At 39.6% G+C, this 27,051-nt stretch overlaps 1 protein-coding gene across 1 annotated transcript in view; it reads left to right on the top strand.

Annotated features, from left to right (window-relative positions):
• MYCBP2 (MYC binding protein 2) overlaps nt 1-27,051 on the top strand; it is a gene marked incomplete in the record, with an annotated part of 1,460,675 nt that overhangs the window by 1,154,131 nt on the left and 279,493 nt on the right. The window contains 3 exon segments of the mRNA XM_053707907.1: nt 24,395-24,619; nt 25,269-25,401; nt 25,659-25,784. Of these exon segments, the coding sequence (XP_053563882.1) occupies nt 24,395-24,619; nt 25,269-25,401; nt 25,659-25,784 (484 nt within the window).

Raw genomic sequence — 27,051 nt, forward strand, 5'->3', positions numbered from 1 at the left:
CATTTCTGCTCCTCCCAGGATGTGGATGCTGCCCTTTTTTGATAAAAGACTATGTAGGTTTACTTAGTCTTTTTTCTATTTCCACAGGTCCATGTTAGGAAGGAATCCTTTCAAGCCTGGGGAGCTGCCTTGCTGCTGGGTAGTCTGTGTTGGAGGTAAGTGCTATTTTTCTTTTTTCTGCTGAGGAGAGTACAGGAAAAAGTTTGGCACTTATGGGGTTAATCCTGCTTATGTGCAGGTGCTTTATTATGGCAGTACGTGGGGCACTGTGTGAGGATGGCTCTGTTCAGTGGTTGTTTAGTTATCTCTATTTAGGCTCAACTTGAAGCTATGGCTCAGTGGTTAAGTGCTTGTATAGGAATCCCAGAGTTCTGGGTTTGAAACAAGGTGAGGACGACTTTTATATTTTCAGAGATATTTTAAGAGGTGCTGACATATTGCGTTCTGTCTCTGTAGCTGCTGTTGTTATTTGGCAGCTTTGAAATGTGTCACACTCCTCATGTTTCTCCAGGCGGCTGTTGGTGTTAGTTTAATGCCGGCCAGGAGGTGGTGAGGTATGCCTACGATGGGCGGAGCTTCTTTCGTGCGTCCTTCAGTGTTATATTAGGAGCTGTGCTTTTGCTGCGGTCTGCTGGTTATAGTATGACCAAGTGCTGTTTTCCTTTGAAGTCTGGATTGTTGTGTCTGCTCCGGTTGGAGGAGGTCAGGTAAGCACCTCAGCAAAGTTTTGTTGAGGTGTGGACGTGCTCTGCAGGGGTCCTGGTTTTTTTTTTTTTTTTTTGTTACTCTTTTGTTTCTTACAGTGATACATCGTTTTTATTTCATGTTTTTTTATAATGTTATTTAAAGAGACAGTAACATTTTTTTATTGTTTTTTTCTCAGTCAAATTTAATTTTTTGAGATTGTGTGTAAAATGGATCAAGAGTACTTGCAAGCTGTGACCTGTAATTTATGCCTAGATGCTAATGTAGAGCCACCTATCCCTTTCTGTTCCTCATGTATAGAGAGAACCTTACAATATAGGGATAGGCTTTTTGATACAGAGCCTTCATTTTCTAAGGAGAATGTTGTTCAGGAGTCTGCTGTAGGGCAGCTTTCTCCCCATTTATCCCAATCTCTATCATCCCCCCTGTGTTTTGTCTCAGGTTGGGTTTTCTTTACAGGATATGGCTACTCATATATCCTCTGTTGTAACTGAGGCTTTGTCTGCTTTTCCTGTGTTGCAGGGTAAGCGTAAAAAGAGTTCTGATTCTGTTGCATCTCAGTCTGTTTCTTCTCACAGGATTGAGGAAGAAGATATTTCAGTAGCGTCTGAGGTGAAATTTCAGACTCTGATAGTGTGTCTCCTGTGGCTGATTCTGATGTGGTTTCTTTCAGATTTAAGCTGGAGCATCTCCGTTTGTTACTCAGGGAGGTTTTAGGTACTTTAGATGACTGATTCCATGGTCATAGTTACTCCCAAGAAGGCTAGTAAGCAAGTTTTTTTAAGTTCCTTCTGTGGTAGAAGTTTTTCCTGTTCCAGATCTTGTTTCAGAAATTATTTCACTGGAGTGGGAGAAGCCTGGTATTCCTTTTTCCCCCTCTCCAATTTTTAGGAAAATGTTTCCTATTGCGGACTCTATTAAGGAAGCTTTGCAGACGGTTCCTAATTTTAGAAGGAGCTATTTCCACTTTAGCTAAGAGGACCACTATTCCTATTGAGGATAGTTGTTCTTTTAAGGATCCCATGGATAAGAAATTAGAAGCTTTGCTTAAAAGGATGCATGTTCACCAGGGGTTCCAGTGGCAACCTGCTGCGTTTATTGCTATTCTTACCAGTGCGTCTGCATATTGGTTTGATGCATTGTCTGATTCTATCCAACAGAAATCTCCTCTGGAGGAAATTCAGGATAGAATTAAGGCTTTAAAATTGGTTAATTATTTTATTGCGGACGCTTCTTTACAGGTCATCAAGTTGGGAGCAAAAATTTCAGGCTTTGCTGTTTGGCGCGCAGGGCTTTATGGTTAAAGTCTTGGTCTGCGGATGTATCATCTAAATCTAAGCTTTTATCCATTCCCTACAAGGGGGACACCTTGTTTGGGCCTGGTTTGGCTGAGATTATTTCTGATATCACTGGTGGGAAGGGGCATTCGCTTCCTCAGGATAGGAGAAATAAACAGAAGGGTCGTCAGAGTAATTTTCGTTCCTTTTGTAGCTTCTCTGGTAAGTCTTCCTCCTCCTCCAAGCAGGATCAGTCTAAGCCCTCTTGAAAGTCAAATCAGTCCTGGAGCAAGGGGAAGCAATCTAAGATGCCTGCTACTGACTCAGTCAGCATGAAGGGTCTGCCCCCAATCCGGGAATGGATTGTGTGGGGGGCAGGCTATCTTTGTTTGCTCAAGCCTGGGTAAGGGATGTTCCAGATCCCTGGGTGGTAGATATTGTGTCCCAGGGATACAAGCAGGAGTTCAAAACCTTTCCTCCCAGGTGCAGGTTTCATCTGTCAAGGTTATCTGTAAATCAGATTTAAAAAAAAGGCATTCTTAAGTTGTGTACAGGATCTTTCCGACATGGGAGTGATCGTTCCTGTTCCCGTTCAGGAGCAGAGACTAGGGTTTTATTCCAATCTGTTTATCGTTCCCAAAAAGGAGGGAACTTTCAGACCCATCCTGGATCTCAAGTGTGTAAACAAGTTTCTCAGAGTTCCGTCCTTTAAGATGGAAACTATTTGGTCTATTCTTCTTCTGGTTCAAGAGGGTCAGTTCATGACTACAGTAGATCTGAAGGATGCGTATCTGCACAATCACAAGGATCATCACACGTTTCTGAGATTTGCTTTCCTAGACAAGCATTTTCAGTTTGTGGTATTGCAACAGCTCACAGGGAGTTTTCAAAGGTCCTGGGTGCGTTATTGGCAGTTCTCAGACTACAGGGGGTTGCAGTAGCTCCTTACCTGGATGACATTCTAGTTCTGGCGCCATCTTTTCAACTAGCAAACTCCCACACAGAGTTTTTGTTGTCTTTTCTGTGCTCCCACGGTTGGAAGGTGAATTTAGGAAAAAGTTCCTTGATTCCGGCTACTAGAGTGGTTTTCTTGGGAACCATTATAGATTCTCTGGAAATGAAGATCTTTTTGACAGAAGTAAGGAAGTAAAAAATGTTCAATTCCTGTTTGGCTCTTCAGTCATCTCCTCGTCCGTCAGTGGCCCAGTGTATGGAGGTGATTGGTCTGATGGTTTCGGTCATGGACATCATTCCGTTTGCTCGGTTTCATCTCAGACCTCTGCAGTTATGCATGCTGAGGCAGTGGAACGGAGATTATACGGACCAGTCTCCGAAGATTGTTCTAGATCAGGCTGCAAGAGATTCTCTTCGGTGGTGGTTGTCTCAGGATCGTCTCTCCCAGGAAACCTGTTTTCGCAGGCCTACCTGGGTAATTGTGACCACGGGTGTCAGTCTGCTGGGTTGGGGAGCTGTCTGGGGTTCTCTGAAGGATCAGGGTCTGTGTACCCGGGAGGAATCGGTTCTTCCTATAAATGTCTTAGAGTTGAGGGCAATCTTCAATGCTCCCCTAGCCTGGCCTCAATTGGCTTCAACCCAGTTTATCAGATTTCAGTCGGACAATGTAACGTCCATGGCTTACATCAATCATCAAGGGGGAACTCAGAGTTTTTTGGCGATGAAGGAGGTAGCCAGGGTTATTCAGTTGGCAGAGGTTCACAATTGCTGTCTGTCTGCGATTCACATTCCAGGGGTGGAAAATTGGGAAGCAGACTTTCTGAGCAGACAGTCTTTTCATCCGGGGGAGTGGGAACTTCATCCGGAGGTGTTTTCCAGTTTTGTTCTCAGGTGGGGTCTTCCGGAATTGGATCTTATGGCATCTCGTCACAATGCTAAGCTTCCAAGGTACGGGTCGAGGTCAAGGGGTCCTCAAGCTGTTCTAATAGATGCTCTGGCAGTTCCCTGGAAGTTCAGTCTGGCATACGTGTTTCCTCAGTTTGCCCTTCTTCCTCGGGTCATTGCTCGGATCAGGCAAGAGAGGGTGTCGGTGATCTCATTGCGCCGGCTTGGCCTTGCAGAATCCGGTAAGCAGATCTGATGTAAATGTCATCGTTTCCAAAGTCTTCCGTTGTGGAAGGACCTTCTACTTCAGGGTCCCTTCCTTCATCCAAGCTAACTGCTTGGAGATTGAACGCTTGATTCTACCTAAACGTGGTTTTTCAGAGTCGGTTGTTGAAACTATGATTCAGGCGCGTAAGCCTGTGACTAGAAAGATTTATTACAAGATATGGCATAAATATCTGTATTGGTGGGAATCTAAGGGCTATTCTTGGAGTAGAGTTAGGATTCCTAGGATTTTGTCTTTTCTCCGCCAGTACCCTGAAGGGTAAAATTTCTGCTTTATCTATTTTGTTACTAAATGCCTGGCGGATGTGCCAGTCTTTTTGTCAGGCCTTGGTTAGAATTCGGCCTATGTTTAAGTTTGTGACTCCTCCTTGGAGTCTTAATTTATTTCTGAGAATTCTTCAACAGGCTCCATTTGAGCCTATGCATTCTTTGGATATTAAGTTGTTAACCTGGAAGGTTTTGTTTTTGGTTGAGATCTCTTCGGTTCGAAGAGTTTCAGCACTCTCTGCGTTCCAATGCAAGTCTCCTTTTTCTTATTTTTCATTCTGATAAGGTAGTACTTCGTACTGCATTAGGTTTTCTTCCCAAGGTTGTTTCTGATAAGAATATTAATCAGGAAATTGTGGTTCCTTCATTATGTCCTAATCCTTCTCATAAAGAACGTTTTTTGCACAATCTGGATGTAGTTCGTGCATTGAAATATTATTTGCAGGCGACTAAGGATTTTCGCCAGTCTTCTTCCTTATTTGTTTTTTTTTTCTGGGAAACGTAAAGGTCAGAAAGCTACGGCTACTTCTCTTTCTTGTTGGTTGAGGAGTGTTATTTCTTGGCATATGAAACTGCTGGTCAGCAGCCTCCTTAAAGAATCACGGCTCATTCCACGAGGGCTGTTTCTTCTACTTGGGCTTTCAAAAATGGTGCTTCTGTAGATCAGATTTGCAAGGCTGCCACTTGGTCATCTTTACATACTTTTTCAAAATTTTACAAATCTGATACTTTTGCTGAGGCTGTTTTGGGAGAAAGGTTCTTCAAGCAGTGGTGCCTTCCATTTAGGCTAACTGTCTGGTCCCTCCCTTATCATCCCTGTCCTCTAGCTTGGGTATTGATTCCCAATAGTAATTATGATGATCCGTGGACTCACTGTGTCATTAGAAAGAAAATTAAATTTATGTTTACTTGATAAATTTGTTTCTTTCTTGACACGGTTAGTCCACGGCCCGCCCTGTTTTTTCAGATAGTTTATTTTGTCATAAACCTCAGGCACCTCATATTACTTCCTTTCTCCTTTCCCTTTGGTCGAATGACTGGGGTTTGTGGGTAAGGGGAGTGGTATTTAACAGCTTTGGCTGTGGTGCTGTTTGCCTCTTCCTGCAGACCAGGAGTAATTTTCCCAATAGTAATTATGATGATCTGTGGACTCACGTGTCAAGAAAAAAACAAATTTATCAGGTAAATATAAATTTTTAAATTTTTTTTTAATTTTGAGGGGGGTTTATTTAGATTAGGGTGGGCATTTGGTAAAAGTGCTAAATGCCCAACATATGCCCTTTTCAGGGCAATGGGTAGTTTAGGTTTATTAGTGTTATTTTTTTTTTGGAGGGGGGGTTTACTGTTAGGGGGGACTTTGTGTTACTATTTATTTTAATAGTAACTTTGGTAATTTGGGTTCATTTAGGGGGTGTTAGGTTAGGAGGTGTTAGGTTAGGGGGCTTAGTAATTTATTTGCGTTGTGGGCTTTGGTCGGTTTAGGGGTTAATACTTTGATAGGTTTATTGTGTTGTGGGCTTTGGCGGTTTAGGGGTTAATACTTTTAATAGGTAGTTTGCTATGTTGGGGTGGATTTAGGAGTTAATAGTTATTACTTGCGGTGTGGGTTTGATGGCAAATATAGGGGTTAACAGTTTAAGTTAAAATATTTTAATTGCATTGTGGGGGGGGGGGCGGTTTAGGGGTTAATACTTTTATTAGTTCTGATGTGGGTTTGATGGTGGATATAGGGGTTTTTACGTGTCAGGCTTATTTTTGAGAGGCGTGTTAGACTTTTACAGGAGATTTGATATTTTTTTCTTTTCTTAGGCGCCAGCAGTTTCTAAAGTGCCATAAGTCACTAGCGACTCCAGAAATTTGTGTTCGCACTCATTTCTGGACATCGCTAGTTTATCCGACTTACGGCAGTTTATGAACTGCCAGAGGTTTTTTTTTGGATACCCCGATGTGCAAGGTAAAATTACGGACAGCATGGGTTGCAGCGCTTGCGCTGAAGCCTGCACCGTATATGTAATCTCGCCCTTAATGTTGGACAAAAAGAGTGGGCGACTAGACATATCCACCAAATATGGAATGGGGTGCCCCTGTCTACACAGCCTCTCCAACAAGTAATTGGGGTACTTGGATATATCTGTCCTAATCTGATTGACGTAAGATACCATCTACATAGCGTTTTCGTTTCCATGATCGATATAGATGGAAAAGTGGTTTTAACCATCTGCTTAAAAATCTGCAACCACTTTTTTTGTTGTTGTTATAGGCTGGGGGGGTTTATAATCATGTTTGTTATGTAATTCTGTCTGCTACTGTGTAGTGTTGCTTCAGCTCATGGTTATTTTGGAACATAACGGCCTATGTCTAGTGACACAAACTTTGCGGTCGGGCGCGCTTTTGCATGGACTGCACGCTTTACCTTGTGACTACATTTCCGTTTTCCTGACTGCGCGGCGACGGAGAAATCCTGATCCGCTTGTGTGTGGTTCTCTGGAGGCGGCAGTGTCCCAGGTATGGAATTGGGTGCCCACTGAGCCATCCGTCTCTGGGGATTCTATTTCTCACGAGACGAGTTCCCTTCCATCAACTCTTACTACGCATGCAGGTAACCCAAACGCTACTTATCCTTTCTAGGGAGTGTGGCTTGTTCCCACGGGAGGTTACGATAAAGTTCCGCATGGCCATATCTTTGCATCTGCACCTCCCTGGAGTGTGCTTACGATATTGTCCGTGTTTCGTTAACCCAGGGCTCGTCAGGCATGGGATCGCCTAGTCCAGTTCAGCCTTTCGGGGGAGCAACTGCCCCTGAGGCCTCAAGGGGTCAACTTTCGGGGCCGGTGTTTCCTTTTGTCCCGGCGGAGGTATGTTGCGCCTTTCGTTATAGACTGGCACGCCTTTGTGTCCTACTAAGGCACGTTTTTGGCGTTGCTGGAGGATCCCACTCTTAATGGGGATTATCAGTCTTACTCTTTGACTGGCTTTCATACATAGACATAAGGGGTTGAAGTAATCTTTTTATAGTCTTTGTTATTTGTGTATCCTTTTCCAGTTCTGAGCTTGGAAGTCTCGGACCCCTGTTGGGCTGGTCCTGTGGGTTCTTCCTGGGCAATAACCTATGGGTTGCCTTATCTTTTATTTTCATTCGTTGAGGATGATTTTTATTCGGTTTAAAGCTCATGTTATGGTGTGATGTTTCCTTCGGGAACTTTACTCTCTGGAATTTATACTCGTGATTTTGTGGTCGCACTGTTTATCTTATCCCTCCATCATTGGGGGAGACTATGTGGCCTTGACAGTGCTGGGGCCCTTGGTTTCAGGCTGGTCCTGACTGGGTACAAATCCTTCTGTCTTTGAGGACTAGTTAAGACACGTGGCACTGTCCGGTTGGTCCGGTGAGGGCGCCTAGTGATCACAATGTGATTTGTGGGGGTTGTCTTGTTTTATTTTACAAGCTTCAACTAGCATCCTGAGAGGACTTGAGGGTCCGTGGTTGCTTAGGGGCATGGGGGATTGGTTCAATCCTCATTCGCCTTTCAATCTAGTGGGCCGGGACTCCGTTGAGATCCACGGCAACATGCTCAGTCGTTTCCAAATTTTTCAGGAACTAGAGTGTTCCTTCCCATAGTGGGTTGCAGGCTTGAGGATTTAGGTCCTTCATACCGCCGTTCTTACGGTTTTGCCTTTCATGGTCTCTTTGGAAGTGTCCTTTTAGGACTTGTTCCTTTTAGAGGTTCTCTTCCTATGGGTCTAGACTTTCTGGACTTCGTCCGGTTTAGGAGGTGATAGGAGGTGTTGTCTCTTTTTTTCCAAGCTTTTTGCTTAGGGAATATTTTTCTGCCTGGGTTTGGGATGCTTTGCATTCTTCCCCCTTGGGTGTGTGGTCCTCTGGAACGTTAATCTAAAAGGATTATGTGGACTGGCCTTTCTTTCTACTCTCTTCCGGGTGACTGTTATCGTTTTCATTTCCCTTAGTGCTGCCCTTGGGCTCTAGAGAAATTTAATGACTTTGTCAGGGGTATTGACCTCCGGCTAAGGGTGTTCTCTTCACTTTGGGCTGGGAATTATGAGTGTCCTGTTCTCATCCCCTGTGAGGTCTGATTGCTTCAGACGGGGTATATTGTGTTCCCTGAGGGTGTCATTCGTTCTAGGACGATTCTGGGTCCCGGGTCCGGAGTTCTTGTCTTGGATCCTTCTTGGATGTCTGGAGACTTATGATCCGGTGGACTGGTTCGGGTCGACCCCGTTTTTTTCAGGGACCCTAGGTTGCGACATAGGGGCTAGCTCATTGGGCTTGCAAGCAGGTAGGCCAGAGTTCACATCCACCTTTGGGTACTGGTTATAAACTTTAAGGCCTGACTTGTCCTTCGGACGTAGTGTGCTCCTCTATGGGTTTTTTTTCTCTGTTGGGTCAACAGTGGTGTCTGGATGATTTTTCATTCGGTCTGTGTTTCGATCATACTGGGGCTTCATGTATTGTGGACATGTATGCTGTCTGTGCCCTTCCCTATGAGTTGGGGTTTCCTCTCTCTGGAGGTTCTTTGTCCTGCCCTGTGTGTAGGAGGTTGGATCAGGTGGCTTATTTCTGTAAGGGGCAGCATCTGCTGCTCTGTGGGCTCTGTTCCACCTGTTGGGAATTGATCTCTCTACGTAGAGACTGTCTGAGACTGTCTGAGAGTTGTGACAGGTCTTCCTACGGTTCTCCTTGGGAATGCCTATTTTGGAGGAGCGGATTGGGTTGGCACCCGAGCTCTGTTGGGGTGGGTGAGTCCCCCCTTTTTTCTTTCCATTCCCTGGGGGCTTGTGTTTGGGGTCTTTCTGTCCCCCTGTCTATCAGACATGTCTGTCGCTTGGGCTGGTCTGGTGTTCGAGCATTATCTGAAATCTGTTGCTCTGCTAATTCATCTTCGGAGCATTCGAGCTACAGTAAGCCTTTTTAAGGTTTCTCCTTTCTCCACATTCAGGATTTGTGGGAAGGACTGGCGGCTCTTAGATAGCCTGCGACGTTATCCGCAGGTTAGTGGATACTTAGCAATCTGAAGGATCCTATCTTCAGCCGCTTTCTACTTGCCCTGCAAGTATTTAAGTTTGAGTCATTTTTAGATGACTGCAGCATGCAGTGTTTTTGCTTCAGGTGTTGTTCGTCAGACCTATCTGAGCTTTCTCCACAAGGTTTCGTTCCTAGAGTGCAGTTGCACTGTGTTAGAGGAAGATCCGTTCTCTGTTTCAGAATCCCGGTCTTATCCTATGGTTTCTGTATTTCTGGGGTCTGGGCGTTGCCTCCCCTTGTTTCTATGAGACTGAGATAACTTAAATTATGCTTACCTGATAAGTTTCTTTCTCAGATGGAAAGAGTCCAAAGCTCCCCGCCGTATTTTTTCTGTGGGGCGTCTGTTATTTTTGTTCTTCTGGCACCTTTTCACCCTGATGTTTCTTCTACTGTTCCTTGTTCCTCGGCAGAATGACTGGGGGATAAGGGAAGTGGGAGGAGTATTTAAGCCTTTGGCTGAGGGGTCTTTGCCTCCTCCTGGTGGCCAGGTTCTGAATTCCCAAAAGTAATTAATGCAGCTGTGGACTCTTTCCATCTGAAGAAAAGAAAATTATCAGGTAAGCATAATTTGTTATCTCAGCGGTGTACTCCAGTTATGTTATATATATCCTAGGTTACACTATTATTTATTATATTTCAGCAGTAACCTCCCAACGATGTGGGTATATTTACACAACAATAATTCTAACTAAAATTTAACATTTAATCCTTAGTTCTGATCAGTTAATCTCTATAAACATATTGAATATATTTATGTAGAAAATAGATTATGAATCAATTATATATGTCTATGTTGTTACGATTTTCTATACCAAGCAAGCTATAAAAGAAATATTTCTATAAATTAACCTTACTCAAAATGAATCTCTTATTAAAATCACACCTGAATTATACCAGAACAATTTGTAATTAGCCAGCAACACTAGACTAATGCCAAAATATGGATTACGAACTTGAAAGATTTGGGTTATATTGTTAACTAAGCATTGTCAACACACATCTTACCAGATCTCAATAAATCTAATGGAATTTCCAGGGAAATATAATTAAGCTATTTTTAACCCAATATAATCTAATATACTTCACTTAGACCCAGAGATTGTTACACAATACTACCAATTTAACAAATGACAATTAATCTAGTATGAAACAACTTCTTATTTAGCCACAATAAAACAAATTCTAAAATATATCACAATAACTGCAATTAAAGGGACACTGTACCCAAAATTTTTCTTTTGCGATTCAGATTGAGCATGAAATTTTAAGCAACTTTCTAATTTACTCCTATTATCAAATTTTCTTCATTCTCTTGGAAATGCAAGAATGTAAGTTTAGATGCCGGCCCATTTTTTGTGAACAACCTGGGTTGTCCTTGCTGATTGGTGGATAAATTCATCCACCAATAAAAAAGTGCTGTCCAGAGTACTGAAACCAAAAAAAAAGCTTAGATGCCTTCTTGTTCAAATAATGATAGCAAGAGAATTACGAAAAATTGATAATAGGAGTAAATTAGAAAGTTGCTTAAAATTGCATGCTCTTTCTGAATTACAAAAGACAAAACTTGGGTTCAGTGTCCCTTTAACTTTTGACATAAAAAAAATATAAATCCTTTCTTAATAATAATATTTAACACCAGTACAGTTACTACCCTAGTCTAATCAATATTAAATATAAGAATAAGGTAGCTTTTTAACTTGCAGCTGCAGCTATACTATGCTTTAAAGAATTTATTTGCTAAAGTCTATTAAAATATAAAATAACCATTAATACATTACCAACAAACCAGTATGAGAATTCAGCTTTTCCAGATAAATTATTTTCACCGTCATATAAGAGGATACACAAGTCTGGAAGTAAACGTTAGACCCAATTTTGTCTTACAAAACTCTGTGTATTTACAAGGCAGCAGTTTAAGTCAGTAAGTCAAGTTAAACAGCATCCACCAGCATTTAGCCCCCTTTTACTTCCTATGCAAGGGTTTTTATCTCTCTGATAAAACCCACCTCTTTTCTAATCATTAGTGAAATTTTGGTTATGCTCTTAATAGAAACTTGTCCCTCATTGGCTTTTTGGTAATGCATATGGCAGTCCAACCCCCACGGTTGAACATTTGGTAAATATTACAGATACATATTCTCTTATATGTTTTCATTAAATACACTTCTATTTTCCAGTATCGATAAACAATACGTTCAATCTATATGTGACTATTTAATACTACTGAATATGCATCATTCAAAACCAAACATGAGTATATTCCACTTATAATATACCTATAAATTTATATATCCTTCCTATCGGATTATCATATATGTAATCTGTAAGTAGCATTCTGATGTGATTAATTATATAGCCATTTTAATAAGTAATTATATGCTTGATTATCTGCTCTTCATGGAACCATAGCATTTAATATCCTGGTTTATCAGATGTCTGAAATAAAAGAAGCAGTGTTATTATTCTGAGGGTTTGGAACACATTTTAAAGTTGCCAATGCAGCTAATTATCCAATACAGCAGACATTTATTCAATATAGTATAATTTTTAGATCCATATATAGAGATATATAGATGTTTTCAATATGATCCAAGTATTTTAAACTATTATAAAGATTAGGCACAATACATTTATTTGAGATTTAGTCTCTCATATGCTGGCATCTGAGCTAGCACTTTTTCAGGCGTCGGGGCTGGTGCAAGGATTTTGGTCTACACAGGCGAAGGTGCATTTTAACGCCCCCCCAATCCCCACCACAACACCATAAACCCCCCCCCCCTCGACAATACAACCCACCTCCCTGCCCTCCTCCAGACAACCCCCATAACAATGACATTTTATTTGCGCTCCATTAAGCTAACTAAGCATATAATATGATTAGGAAGATAGTCAGACTATAGTGTTGCAATTGATGCACCGTCTGCAAGCCAAAAGGCCCTGTCCTGGAATTTCAACAAGGACTATGCTTGGAGCAAAAAGCTAAATTAATTTGCCTGCAGTTAGTTCAAAATGAGTTGTATGGCTTTAAATACATTTTTAACAAAACAGTTGAACTTATATTAAAAAATGTAATAAAGCACAGTAAATAATTATAGCCCTGGCCCCTTAATATATCAATTGAAATTCGATGTTTCCTACAGAATAAACTGGCATTTTCATGCAACACCATCATCACCATACTTATATCATGACCGTCCACATCATTATTCCTTCACTACTATTGTCCCAATGTCCCACAAGCATTTCCCAGACTGAAATTTGTTTTGACCCCTGGCCTGCTACCTGCAAAAAGATTTAAAAAAAAACAGAAGGGAAGTACTGTACATACACCTCACTGGCAGTGGCATAGGCCACAGCCCCAAGTCAAGGCAAATTCTGCCATGCCAGCCTCTATGTATATAACAATGATCTAGTTCTATTCTATTTTAATTAAAAATGCAAATATATTTAAATAAAATGAATCGTTCATCATGAATGATTCATTTTATTTAAATATATTGGCCGTTTTCATAACTGCTCCCCATGCACATTAGCCTTTATTCAGTTATGTAGCATATTACTTATTAAACATTATACTTAACTAAAAAATAAAGGCTAATGTGCAGGGGATGTAGGCACGTGTGGCAGAGCCCATGTGCCACCTTTATGGTTTTATGAAAGGAAGGCACATGTATAACATTTATTTTCTTTATATCGGTTCATTTATGAATAATTCATGGCCTTAACTTACAAGTACAAGTTTTCCAGCCACCTTTGCAGAGTAGTCTGTGCACAAGTTCACAACTCGGTCTCTCTATGAAATTAAATTTATATGGTGGTGCCCACTGCCGATCGTGCATATTTTTATTTCTGCCCTCCTTAGTGCCCTAGCCAGCCCCTCAGATACCCCCCGCTGCGCCACCATTCCTACCTCACTCTTCACTCGAGTCCTCTGCGGTCTGGCCGTCTCCGTCTTGGGCATCATCCCTCACCTCATGTGGCTCTTAGATAGTGCAGTGTGTGAGCGGCCCTCAGTTACGTGGAGCCAGGCAGCTCATCCTGCACGATTTCACCCTCTCAGTGTGAGTCAGACTAGGCTTAGGCAGGCAGCAGTGCAGCTGTGCAAGTGAGCTCCGCCTCCACTCTGACACCACACGCATGTGCGCCCACATTCCCATAGGCTATAGCAATAGCCGGGACAAGAAGTAGTAAGTTGCGTTGCAGAGAGCCAGCCAGAGGGAGCCAGCGGGCGCAGTGATAATAAAATTAATATAAATCAAATTAAGCTAAGTAACAATGTCAATCATAATGATAAATGTCCTTGTCTGAGTCACTATCACTCACTGTCTCATCCATCATGCTTCAGGGCGGCAGATTATCCATGGCACCTCGGCAGTCGGCACCGCTCTCTGCGCCCCCCTGCTGAGGTGCCCTAAGGCGGCAGCCTAACTGCCTTATACAACCGCCGGCCCTGCCAGACGTATATGTGATTTGGACATCAAAGAGGACCTAGTGAATCATCATGTTGATTATCACATGTATCTGTTAACTTACAATATCCTGGGATTGTGAACATATCTCCACTAAAGTACAGACTCAGTGTCCCTCTCACCCAGGTAGCATCCTGATCTAGGTACCATGTCAGGGCAATTATTTTAATTGAGTTATATAGATATACATCACTGTGTAATCTGCATAGTGAGTGGGGAGAGGGGTCTAGGTTGAAAGGTTTGATTTCAGGTCTTTTACAATTTCTGTTGTGGCTATAGCCAAATCAATTCATATCAAGTAGATATTAGCTCAATTGAATTATTAAATTATGTGATACATATGTAGTTTATCCAATGCCACTCAGCAATACCTCGACACTGCTTACAATAAAGTTACTGAGAATGATATACACTGTGTGTCTAAATGGGTACCAACCATTGTGAAAGAGTAAAGAAACATATTAACAAGGTTAAAGTGATGGTAAACCTTAACTAATCAAATAACATATTTAATCTTTGCCATTAAAAAAAGTATATAGTACCTTTTCTGTTTTTAATCCATATGTTAAAGGGCTAAATTAGTGCATATAGTAATGCTTCTATTGCAATGTTATACCAGCCCACTTGGATGAACTCCTTTTTTTTAATATGACAATTCTAGTGAACAAACAATTCGCATTTGTAATTTGACGATCTTGAAGTCCAGCCGCTTTAAACCCCTTAGAAAGCCTATGTAGAGAGTGGATTTGACTACTTTATACATCTCAGCCCAGCCAAAAGAGGAAATGAAGGGGGGCAGAGGATCAGACAATACCAATTAGAGTTATAAATATTTTAAAAAAAAAAAAATGTGGTTTTACTTGCAAACTAATATATTTTTCATTGCAACATTCTTATAGTGTGAAATTTACCATCACTTTAAGGTTATAAACCCGGATTGGCTTCATGCGATAAAAGGTTCCTTCAAATGTGATCACATACCATGTAAATTGTGTGCTTATGAATGCAAATCTAGGACATTTAGCGCTACTAATACTGGCCAAACTTATACTGTCAACACTAGGATTAATTGTAATACCAATCATGTCATTTATTTGATTACATCTAAATTATGCTTTTTTCAATAAGTAGGGGTCACGTTGAGGCTATTAAAAGATAGAATTAGGGAACAACTATTAGCAGTAGAGGATCCCAAATCTAGAACTGCTTTAGCTAAGCATTTTTACCAGCACACACAGATGGTTTAAATTACCTTTCATTTGTAGTGATTGAACATATTCCAAAAGACCCTCTAGGAGGCATAGGGGGAAGTCTTTTGGATATTTACTCTAAAGACTCAACATTCTGATTTCATAAATCAAAGCTCTGATGTGGATTTGTTTATTTTTTAAGTGTTTTTCCCCCTCCTTCTTTCCCTTCTATTCTTCACTTGTATGGTTGATTAGGTAAGCATTTTATACATTTTGACATTACAGGGTTAAACTAATTTGGATTTTTTTCTCTCTTCATTTTTACTCCTGTATATGTGATTAAGTAAGCACTGAAGCATATACATCATTTTGACATTGCAGGGTATAATGAATTTGGAGGGGTTTTTTTTGTTTCAATATCATGCTTAGATGCTTTGTTTTCATCTTTGTAAGAATGTATTAATATTTATTGTTTATTTATTATATATTATTGTTTTTATTTGAATGTTGTAGTGCAATGGTCAGTTAGACTAACTTATCACTTACTCTTAAGAGTTATATAAACAGGTGTTATGTTGCTTAACCCCTTAACGACTGAGGACGTACCAGGTACGTCCTGCAAAAATTGTCAGTTAATTACAATGGACATACCTGGTATTTCCTCTGTGAAAATGAGCACTGGAAGCAATTGTGATTGCTTCCAGCTGCTCTCAGGGTATTGCAGCCATTCCTCGATATTGAGGCATCATGCAATACCCTCCAGTCAGTTGCCGATGCAGAGGGGGCCACTCTGTGGCCCTCTCTGCATCGGTCAGCGATGGTGCTGGTCGTTGGTGGCGTGGGAGGGTTAAAAAGGAGGCGAGTGGGTGACCCATCACTGGAGTAGGGTGGGAGCGGGTGGGACGGCTACGCCACGCTACAGGAACTTCCCCAAAAAATTGAATTGCGGTGAGGGGGAGGAAGGGGGGAGGGGAGGGGTAATGAGCAAGAGGGGTATCCTATTTCTGATCGTTTGTGGGAAAGGGATCTGGGAGGGGGAAGGGGAGAGAGGGAAATGAGGGGGGCATCTACACTACAGAAAAAAATGTCTGGGTACTGGCAGACTGCTGCCAGTACCTAAGATGGCAGCAAATAGGTAGATGGGGGAGGGTTAGGGGGGTAAGAGGGATCCTACACTGCAGAAAAAACACATAACTCCCCCCCCCACACACACACACACTTATATTCATACTGGCAGACTTTCTGCCTGTACTTAATATGGGGGTGACCATTGGGGGCTGGGGAAAGAAAGAGAGCTGTTTGAGGGGGGTCAGGGAGGGATCATGGGGTGGGATGTGTCAGATGGGAGGCTGATCTCTACTCTAAAGCTAAAATTAACCCTACAAGCTACCTAATTAACCCCTTCACTGCTGGGCATAATAAAAGTGTGGTGCGCAGGAGCATTTAGCGGCCTTCTAATTACCAAGAAGCAATGCCAAAGCCATATATGTCTGCTTTATCTGAACAAAGGGGATCCCAGAGAAGCATTTAAAACCATTTGGGCCATAATTGCTTTAACTGTTTGTAAATAATTTCAGTGAGAAACCAAAAGTTTGTGGAAAAGTGAACGATTTTTTTTTTAATTTGATTGCATTTGGAGGTGAAACGGTGGCATGAAACATACCAAAATGAGCCTAGATCAATACTTTGGGTTGTCTACTAAAAAACAAAATGGTTTGAAAATAGCAAAGTACTACTACTAATAGCAAAGTACTAAAAGCCTATAACTTGCAAAAAAAGCAAAGAACATGTAAACATTGGATATTTCTAAAATTTAGAAACTATTTAGCATGGGTGTTTTTTGGTGGTTGTAGATGTGTAACAGATTTTGGGGGTCAAAGTTAAAAAAAGTGTGGGGGGTTTCAATTTTTATCATCATATTTTATAAAAAAATTATAGCCCATTATATGATATGATGAAAGTCCATTTAATGGCGAAAAAAACGGTATATAATATATGTGGGTACGGTAAATGAGTAAGAGGAAAATTACAGTTAAACACAAACACCACAGAAATGTAAAAACAGGTCACTAAGGGGTTAGCAATCTGCTTATGATTAGTCAAGGGATACATCCCTTTGCTTTATAAGTTAGCCTCTGATATTAGCAAAGATCTCGGAGGAAGTGCACTTTGTAATGCAGGAAACTAATCAGATCTTGTTGCTATGACCCTGGATTTGAATGTAATTATATTATGTGCATACATAAATAAAATAAAAGCTACAGACTCACATTTTTTATTTATTTATTCATTTATGTTAATTGGTTTTAAAAAATACTTGGATTCTGCTGCTTCTCCAAACAGTGTTATGGGAGTTTAAAGAATTTATTACATGATTCAAATAGAGCATATAAAAACTTTCCAATTTATTTAGTTCTCTTGGTATTTCTTTCATGTAATTGGCAAGAGTTCATGAGCTAGTGACGTATGGGATATACAATCCTACCAGGAGGGACATAGTTTCCCAAACCTCAAAATGCCTATAAATACACCCCTCACCACACCTACAATTCAGTTTTACAAACCTTGCCTCCTATGGAGGTGGTGAAGTAAGTTTGTGCTAAGATTTCTATGTTGATATGTGCTTCTCAGCATTTTTTGAAACCCAATTCCTCTCTGAGTACAGTGAATGTCTGAGGGATGTGAAGGGAGTATCGCCTATTGAATGCAATGGTTTTCCTCACAGGGATCTATTTCATAGGTTCTCTGTTATTGGTCGTAGAGATTCATCTCCTGCCTCCCTTTTCAGATTGACGATGTACTCTCATATTCCATTACCTCTACTGATAACCGTTTCAGTATTGGTTTGGCTATCTGTTATATGTGGATTGGTGTCTTTTGGTAAGTATGTTTTCATTACTTAAGACACTCTCAGCTATGGTTTGGCACTTTATTTATTTATATAAAGTTCTAAATATATGTATTGTACTTATATTTGCCATTATTCAGTTTTTCAGTATATTTCCTTTTGCAGACTGTCAGTTTCATATCTGGGAAATGCTTTTTTATGAAAATGTATTTCTTACCTGGGGTATAGTCTTTTTCAAATTGACTGCCTTTTAAATTCGCGGGCAGAATTAGGCTTGCGAGGGCAAAAAATGCCAAAGTTTATTGCGTCATTCTTGGCGTGAGATTTTTTGGTGCGAAGTTATGTTAATTGACGCAAATTCGTCATTTCCGTCTTGTCCTTCACAAGATTGCATCATCTATGACGCGAGTGTGACGTTTTTGGCACCAAAAAATATTTTTCTGTTTGTTGTGCGTCATACTTGGCGCCAAATATTTTCATTATTTAAGACCCCATTTATTTGCCTCTTGCCTTTTTCTATGTCAAAGGGCTATGCTGTTTGCATTTTTTCCCATTCCTGAAACTGCCATATAAGGAAATTGATAATTTTTCTTTATATGTTGTTGTTTTTCTCTTACATTTGCAAGATGTCTCAATCTGATTCTGTCTCAGAATTCACTGTTGGATCCCAGCTGCCTGATAACAGTTCTACCAAAGCTAAGTGCATTTGTTGTAAATTTGTGGAGATTATACCTCCAGCTGTGGTTTGTAATAGTTGTCATGATAAACTTTTACATACAAAAAATGTATCCATCAGTAGTAGTTAATTACCTGTTGCTGTTCCCTCAACATCTAATGTACAAGATATACCTGTAAATTTAAAATAATTTATTTCTGATTCTATTCAGAAGGCTTTGTCTGCCATTCCACCTTCTAATAAACGTAAAAGGTCTTTTAAAACTTCTCATAGAGTTGATGAAATTTCAAATGACAGGCAACATACTGATTTATCCTTCTCTGATGAGGATCTATCTGATTCAGAAGATCATGCCTCAGATATTGACACTGACAAATCCTCATATTTATTTAAAATGGAGTATATTCGTTCTTTATTAAAAGAAGTGTTGATTACATTGGATATGTAGCAAACTAGTCCTCTTGATATTAAAACTAGTAAACGTTTAAATTCTGTTTATAAACCTCCTGTGTTTATTCCAGAGGTTTTTCCAGTTCCTGGTGCTATTTCTGATATGATTTCTAAAGAATGGAATAGGCCTGGTACTTCTTTTATTCCTTCTTCAAGGTTTAAAAAATTGTATCCATTGCCAGCAGTTAGATTGGAGTTTTGGGAAAAGATCCCCAAAGTTGATGGGGCTATCTCCACTCTTGCAAAACGTACTACTATTCCTACGGAAGATGGTACTTCTTTTAAAGATACTTTAGATAGGAAACTTGAATCTTATCTAAGGAAGGCTTATTTATATTCAGTTCATCTTCTTAGGCCTGCAATTTCTTTGGCTGATGTTGCAGCTGCTTCAACTTTTTGGTTGGAAACTTTAGCGCAACAAGTATCAGATCATGATTTGTCTAGCATTGTTAAGTTGATTCAACATGCTAATAATTTCATTTGTGATGCCATTTTTTATATCCTCACAATTGATGTTAGATATATGTCTTTAGCTATTTTAGCTAGAAGAGCTTTGTGGCTCAAATCTTGGAATGCTGATATGACTTCTAAATCCAGATTGCTTTCTCTTTCTTTCCAAGGTAATAAATTATTTGGTTCTCAGTTGGATTCAATAATTTCAACTGTCACTGGGGGGGGGAGGGATAAAAAACCTAAAGGTAAATCTAAAGCTTCTAACCGTTTTCATTCCTTTCGACATAATAAGGAACAGAAATCTAATCCTTCCCCAAAGGAATCTGTTTCCAATTAGAAGCCTTCCTCAAATTGGAATAAATCCAATCCTTTTAAGAGATCAAAGCCAGCCCCCAAGTCCGCATGAAGGTGCGGCCCTCATTCCAGCTCAGCTGGTAGGGGGCAGATTAAAATTCTTCAAAGATATTTGGATCAGTTCGGTCCAAAATCATTGGATTCAGAGTATTGTCTCTCAGGGGTACAGCATTCTCACGCATTCCAGCTAACCCAGTATAGGCTCAGGCTTTCCTGAAGTGTGTTTCAGACCTGGAGTTATCAGGGGTAATCATGCCAGTTCCATTTCAGGAACAGGGTCTGGGCTTTTATTCAAATCTATTCATTGTCCCAAAGAAATAAAATTCATTCAGACCAGTTTTGGATTTAAAGATTTTGAATCGATATGTAAGAGTACCAACTTTCAAGATGGTGACTATAAGGACTATTCTGACTTTTGTTCAACAAGGGCATTATATGTCCACAATATACTTACAGGATGCATATCTTCATATTCCGATTCATCCGGATCGCTATCAGTTCCTGAGATTCTTTTTTCTAGACAAGCATTACCAATTTGTTGCTCTTCCTTTTGGCCTAGCAACAGCTCCAAGAATCTTTTCAAAGGTTCTCAGTGCCCTACTCTCTGTAATCAGAGAGCAGGGTATTGCAGTGTTTCCTTATTTGGACGATATCTTGGTACTCGCTCAGTCTTTACGTTCTGCAAAATCTCACGTGAATCAACTAGTGTTGTTTCTTCAAAGACATGATTGGAGGATTAATTTACCAAAAAGTTATTTGATTCCTCAGACAAAGGTAACCTTTTTAGGTTTCCAGATAGATTCAGTGTCCATGACTTTGTCTCTAACAGACAAGAGACGTTTGAAATTGGTTGCAGCCTGTCGGAATCTTCAGTCTCAGTCATTCCCTTCAGTAGCTATTTGCATGCAAGTTTTAGGTCTCATGACTGCAGCATCGGACGCGATCCCCTTTGCTCGTTTTCAAATGAGACCTCTCCAGCTTTGTATGCTGAACCAATGGTGCAGGGATTATACAAGGATATCACAATTAATATCCTTAAATCCCAATGTTCGACTTTCTCTGACTTGGTGGTTAGATCACCATCGTATAATTTTAGGGGCCTCTTTCGTTCGTCCAACCTGGACTGTGATCACAACAGATGAGAGTCTTTCAGGTTGGGGAGCTTTTTTGGGATCTCTGTCAGCACAAGGGGTCTGGAAATATCAAGAGGCAAGATTACCAATCAATATTTTTGAACTCCGTGCAATTTTCAAGGCTCTTCAGATTTGGCCTTTGTTGAAGAGATAACCGTTCATTTGTTTTCAGACAGACAATATCACAACTGTGGCATATGTCAATCATTGGGGTGGGACTCACAGTCCTCAAGCTATGAAAGAAGTATCTTGGATACTTGTTTGGGCGGAATCCAGATCCTGTCTACTTTCTGCGGTTCATATCCCAGGTATAGACAAATGGGAAGCGAATTATCTCAATCGTCAGACTTTACATCCGGGAGAATGGTCTCTTCACCCAGATGTGTTTTCTCAAATTGTTCAGATGTGGGGCCTTCCAGAAATAGATCTGATGGCTTCTCATCAAAACAAGAAACTTCCCAGGTACCTGTCCAGGTCCAGGGATCCTCAGGCGGAAGCAGTGGATGCGTTGACACTTCCTTGGAGTTATCAACCTGCTTATGTTTTCCTGCCTCTAGTTATTCTTCCAAGAGTGATCTCCAAAATCATCATGGAGCAATCGTTTGTGCTGCTGGTGGCTCCAGCATGGCCTCACAGGTTTTGGTATGCAGATCTTGTTCGGATGTCCAGTTGCCAACCTTGGCCACTTCCATTAAGGCCAGACCTTCTATCTCAAGGTCCGTTTTTCCTTCAGGATCTCAAATCATTAAATTTGAAGGTATGGAAATTGAACGCTTAGTGCTTAGTCATAGAGGTTTCTCTGACTCAGTGATTAATACTATGTTGCAGGCTCGTAAATCTGTTTCTAGAAAGATTTATTACTGAGTTTAGAATACTTCTATTTCATGGTGTTCTTCTCATAAATTATCCTGGCATTCTTTTAGAATTCCTAGAATTTTACAGTTTCTTCAAGATGGTTTGGATAAAGGTTTGTCTGCAAGTTCCTTGAAAGGACAAATCTCTGCTCTTTCTGTTTTATTCCACAGGAAAATTGCTAAACTTCCTGATATTCATTGTTTTGTACAGGCTTTGGTTCGTATCAAGCCTGTCAAATCAATCTCTCCTCCTTGGAGTCTTAATTTGGTTTTGAAGACTTTGCAGGCTCCTCCATTTGAGCCTATGCATTCTTTGGACATTAAACTACTTTCCTGGAAATTGTTGTTCCTTTTGGCCATCTCTTCTGCTAGAAGAGTTTCTGAATTATCTGCTCTCTCTTGTGAATCTCCTTTTCTGATTTTTCATCAGGATAAGGCTGTTTTGCAGACTTCATTTAAATTCTTACCTAAGGTTGTGAATTCTAACAACATTAATAGAGAAATTGTTGTCTCTTCTTTGTGTCCTAATCCTAAGAATTCTTTGGAGAGATCATTACATTCTTTGGATGTGGTGAGAGCTCTGAAATATTATGTTGAAGCCACTAAAGATTTCAGGAAGACTTCTAGTCTATTTGTTTTCTTTTTTGGTTCCAGGAAAGGTCAGAAGGCTTCTGCCGTTTCTTTGGCATCGTGGTTAAAGCTTTTGATTCATCAAGCTTATTTGGAGTCGGGTAAAGCCCCCCCTCAGAGAATTACAGCTCATTCTACTAGATCAGTTTCCACTTCTTGGGCTTTTAAGAATGAAGCTACGGTTGATCAGATTTGCAAAGCAGCAACTTTTTTTTTCCAGCGAATTTGCTTTTTTTATTTTGTCCCTCCCTCTCTAGTGACTCTTGTGTGGAGTTCCACATCTTGGGTATTGCTATCCCATATGTCACTAGCTCATGGACTCTTGCCAATTACATGAAAGAAAACATAATTTATGTAAGAACTTACCTGATAAATTAATTTCTTTCATAGTGGCAAGAGTCCATGAGGCCCACCCTTTTTTATGGTGGTTATGATTTTTTTGTATAAAGCACAATTATTTCCAAATTCCTTTGTTGATGCTTTTTACTCCTTTCTTTATCATCCCCCTTCTTGGCTATTCGTTAAACCGAATTGTGGGTGTGGTGAGGGGTGTATTTATAGGCATTTTGAGGTTTGGGAAACTTTGTCCCTCCTGGTAGGATTGTATATCCCATACGTCACTAGCTCATGGACTCTTGCCAATATGAAAGAAATGAATTTATCAGGTAAGTTCTTACATAAATTATGTTTTTTTTTGTTAAAAAGCATACCTAGGTTGGCTCAGAAGCTGGGAGCTAGCTGCTGATATATGCATTTTGCCAATGGCTTGCGTATGTGTTCAGCTAGTTCCCAATAATGCATTGCTGCTCCTTCAATTAAGGATACCAGAGGATTGAAGTAAAAATTTAAATAGAAGTAAGTAAAGTTGTTTAAAAATGTATGCTCTACTTGAATCAAAGAAGAAAACAATTGGGTTTTATGTCCCTTTAACTACAGTATGGTTTTGTAAGCTCTTATGGGATAAACCATATTATGCACTGCTTTTGTTACTAAGCAATGTCTGGGGAAAAATATAATGTACTGTCCTTTTGAGGAGAAATATTTTTGTACTTGATCTTAGTAGAATTTGTGAGCTTATGTTAGCGTTTGAGTGAGAACTATTTATTACCATCGATTACAATTGATTGTACAAAAAATAAAGAAATGTTTAAAAAAAAGAATGTATTGTTTCCAACCATTCTTCATTGAGGTGCATTTGGATGCCTTCATTGGATTGTTCAGTGGAAAAGTGCATATGTTTCCTTTGGACTCATTAATTATTTCAATATACATTATTTATTTTCCCTGCTTTTGCTGTCAAATATATCTGAAAGGTATGCTTGTTCTACTCTAGCAGAGAGGCTGGAGATCCTTTACCTTATTTAAAGGGACAGTAAACACCCATGTAATTACAAGATATTTCTGTTGGCTGATGCTTTTCTATAGCAAGGCAAGTCTAAACATTTTTAAACAAATTACCACCTTGTTTGTTGCATTTTTTTTCAATAGCCTTACTCCACTCACCACTTTTCTTATTTGGAAAAGCCAATAGTTTGCAGCCATTGCCATTTTGTTAGTTTAAATTACATTGGTTTACAGTTCTAATATATTAAATCCAGTTTAGGGAAATATATATAGCAGAGTTTGCATTGTGAAGTAAGCAGGGTGCTTTCTATAGATTTAAAATTAGAAAACCCACAATTTTCATAGCTAAATTACATGAAAGTGGTTTAAAAAAGGTAATGAAAGTATATTGCAAAGTTATTTTACTGGGCATAACTAAATCATTTAAAATAATAATTGCAAGGGGTTTAATGTTCCTTTTAAGTATAGGAAAATTTACCTGAGACTGCAATAATTCTACTTTATGATTGGTTAACTCAGATATTTAAAATTATAATGGTGTAACCAGGCTTTGCTTCTTTTTTTTTTCTTCCAATTTAGGAGCAGGTATCAAACTCTGAGGATTTTTTGAAAGACTTCACTGTACGCTGCACTCAGGAAGTAACCATGAGAGAGCATGAAGTACCATCCTTCAGGGGTGGACCTGGGCTCTACAAGGTAGTGAAGACTGGGCCCTCCGGTCACAACATCAGAAGCTGCCCAAACCTTAGAGGTATCCCAATTGGAATGTTAGTACTGGGAAACAGAGTCAAAGCCGTGGGCGAGGTATGGAGTTTTGTAGCTAAGGTTATATAAATTAATGCTGTTTTATGCCATACAAATAGCAAATACTTCTTGCAATGCCATGTTTACTTGAGTTTATAGTCTTTAAACTTTTAGAATTATCAAAAAATACCTGCAAAATCTGTGGTTGCTTTTCCATGTCTCTGTACTAATAGTGTGATACTGATTTTATTTTTCTTTCTTTTAGTCTTACTTTTACACTCTGTACGCTTCTTAACTTTTTAATTTGCTTTACTACTAATTGAAGGAGGTTTCCATCTTTAATGATGACATGATTTCCTTAAGTGATAGAACAATGTGATTCTTTGGTATCCTGTGCAAATCTTGCACTCAGGGAGTAGTGTGTCATGCTATTTCTTATTTCTCTTCAGGTATATATGGGTGCATTTGTATAAATGTATATATTGATACTCAGCTTGAATTTCATGAGTGGTGTTTACTGGTTTTTACAAGGTTACTGGCTTTGATTCTCCTACTTAGGAATGTTTAGCCTTTATTCTGAACTTCTGTAATAAACACCAAAATATTCTCTAGAATAATTGCATGCAATTATGATTATCTCTTGTATAATTTGTAAGAGTTGTAATATCCATACATGGTGTATATTCTATGGTTTGTTTATCTATATTAGGTTATCAGCAATGAAGGTACATGGGTGCAGCTGGACAAGAACAGTATGGTAGAATTCTGTGAGAATGATGAGGGCGAGGCCTGGTCACTGGCTAGAGATCCTGGTGGTAACCAGTATCTCCGTCATGAAGACGGCAAGTTCTTATAAACACTTTAATCAAAGTTTTTATCAATTTGCTAAATGTCATTGCCTATATCTTACTGAAGTGAGTGATTTGATTAGTTTTATTATACCTCTTCCAAATCAATGCGACACATGTACTTATTTATTTTTAATAAACATCATCTCTGTGTTGTAAAATATATTTTTGATATGCTCATACAGGGCAATAACCCATGCTGGACATTTTGGCATCCAGAGCTCAATTTTTTTTTCCTTTTCAATAAACAGAACAAGTAATCTTGGATCAAGGATCTCAAACACCACCTCCAAGCCCTTTTTCTATTCAGATATTTCGTAGGAGTACAAGTGGTAATATCATGCCAGGCTTTGATTATGGGCTTGGAAATAACAAAGGTAGGCTCAATTGCACTGTCAATTTCTTTTATTTTCCACTTATGTTTTTTTTTTTTTTAAATATATTATCTGTTAATAGCATTTGTAATCAATTAATGTGTAGTCAGTACAGATTTTATATGTTAGAATGGTTTTTAAAGCTAAAATTGCTGGTTCGATTTTTATACTGTTCAATATTAAATTTCCAAAGTATGTCATTTTGTAAAAAACGCTTGAAACATATTTAAAGCTACACATTATTAGTTATATAGTTCCTACACACCATTTATAACATGGAGAATGTAATTTCCAGTCTTCCATGGTTTAATATTTACCAGATTGACTATTGATTTTTAAAATCTGACTTGTTCATCACTATAGGTCTTCTATGATGCTTATCTAAGTTCTTTCTTAATATTACGGACATTTTATTTGAAAAATGCACATATTGTTTGCATGTAGTTGATTACTTTCACATCTCTTGGATGTTATATTTTGATATGGTTCATATTCCAAGCACACTCCGATATAAAACGAAAAATCCCTGAAGTATTTCTTCCCTGATTCCTTAAAGGGGCAGTAAACCTAGAAAATAATGTTATATAATTCTGCCCATAGTGCAGAATTATATAATATTATCTTAGCGCAAACTTTATGCAACATAATTTTGCAGCTGAAATTTGAGTAAAAAAGAGGGTTTTTCAGACCGCCACTCTAGGCTGTACTGAGCGGGTCTGGTTTTCCCCCTGAGCGCATCTGGGCAGCTGTCTAGTCACAGCCCGGCCCGATCGCGACATTACACTCAATATAGCTCGCTCCTGCTCTGTCTGATAGAGAAAACAAGCTACATTGAGTGTAATGGCGCGCTCAGGCCGGGCTGTGACTAGACAGCTACCCAAATACGCTCAGGGGAAAAAACAGACCCGCTCAGTAGAGCATAAAGCGGTGGTCTGAAAAACCCTATTTCTCCAACATTGGTGTGTCCGGTCCACGGCGTCATCCTTACTTGTGGGATATTCTCTTCCCCAACAGGAAATGGCAAAGAGTCCCAGCAAAGCTGGTCACATGATCCCTCCTAGGCTCCGCCCACCCCAGTCATTCTCTTTGCCGTTGCACAGGCAACATCTCCACGGAGATGGTTAAGAGTTTTTTGGTGTTTAAATGTAGTTTTATTCTTCTATCAAGTGTTTGTTATTTTAAAATAGTTCTGGTATGTACTATTTACTCTGAAACAGAAAAGGATGAAGATTTCTGTTTGTAAGAGGAAGATGATTTTAGCAGACAGTAA

The sequence above is a fragment of the Bombina bombina genome, chromosome 3 (genome assembly GCF_027579735.1).
Source record: "Bombina bombina isolate aBomBom1 chromosome 3, aBomBom1.pri, whole genome shotgun sequence".
NCBI classification, from domain to species: domain Eukaryota; kingdom Metazoa; phylum Chordata; class Amphibia; order Anura; family Bombinatoridae; genus Bombina; species Bombina bombina.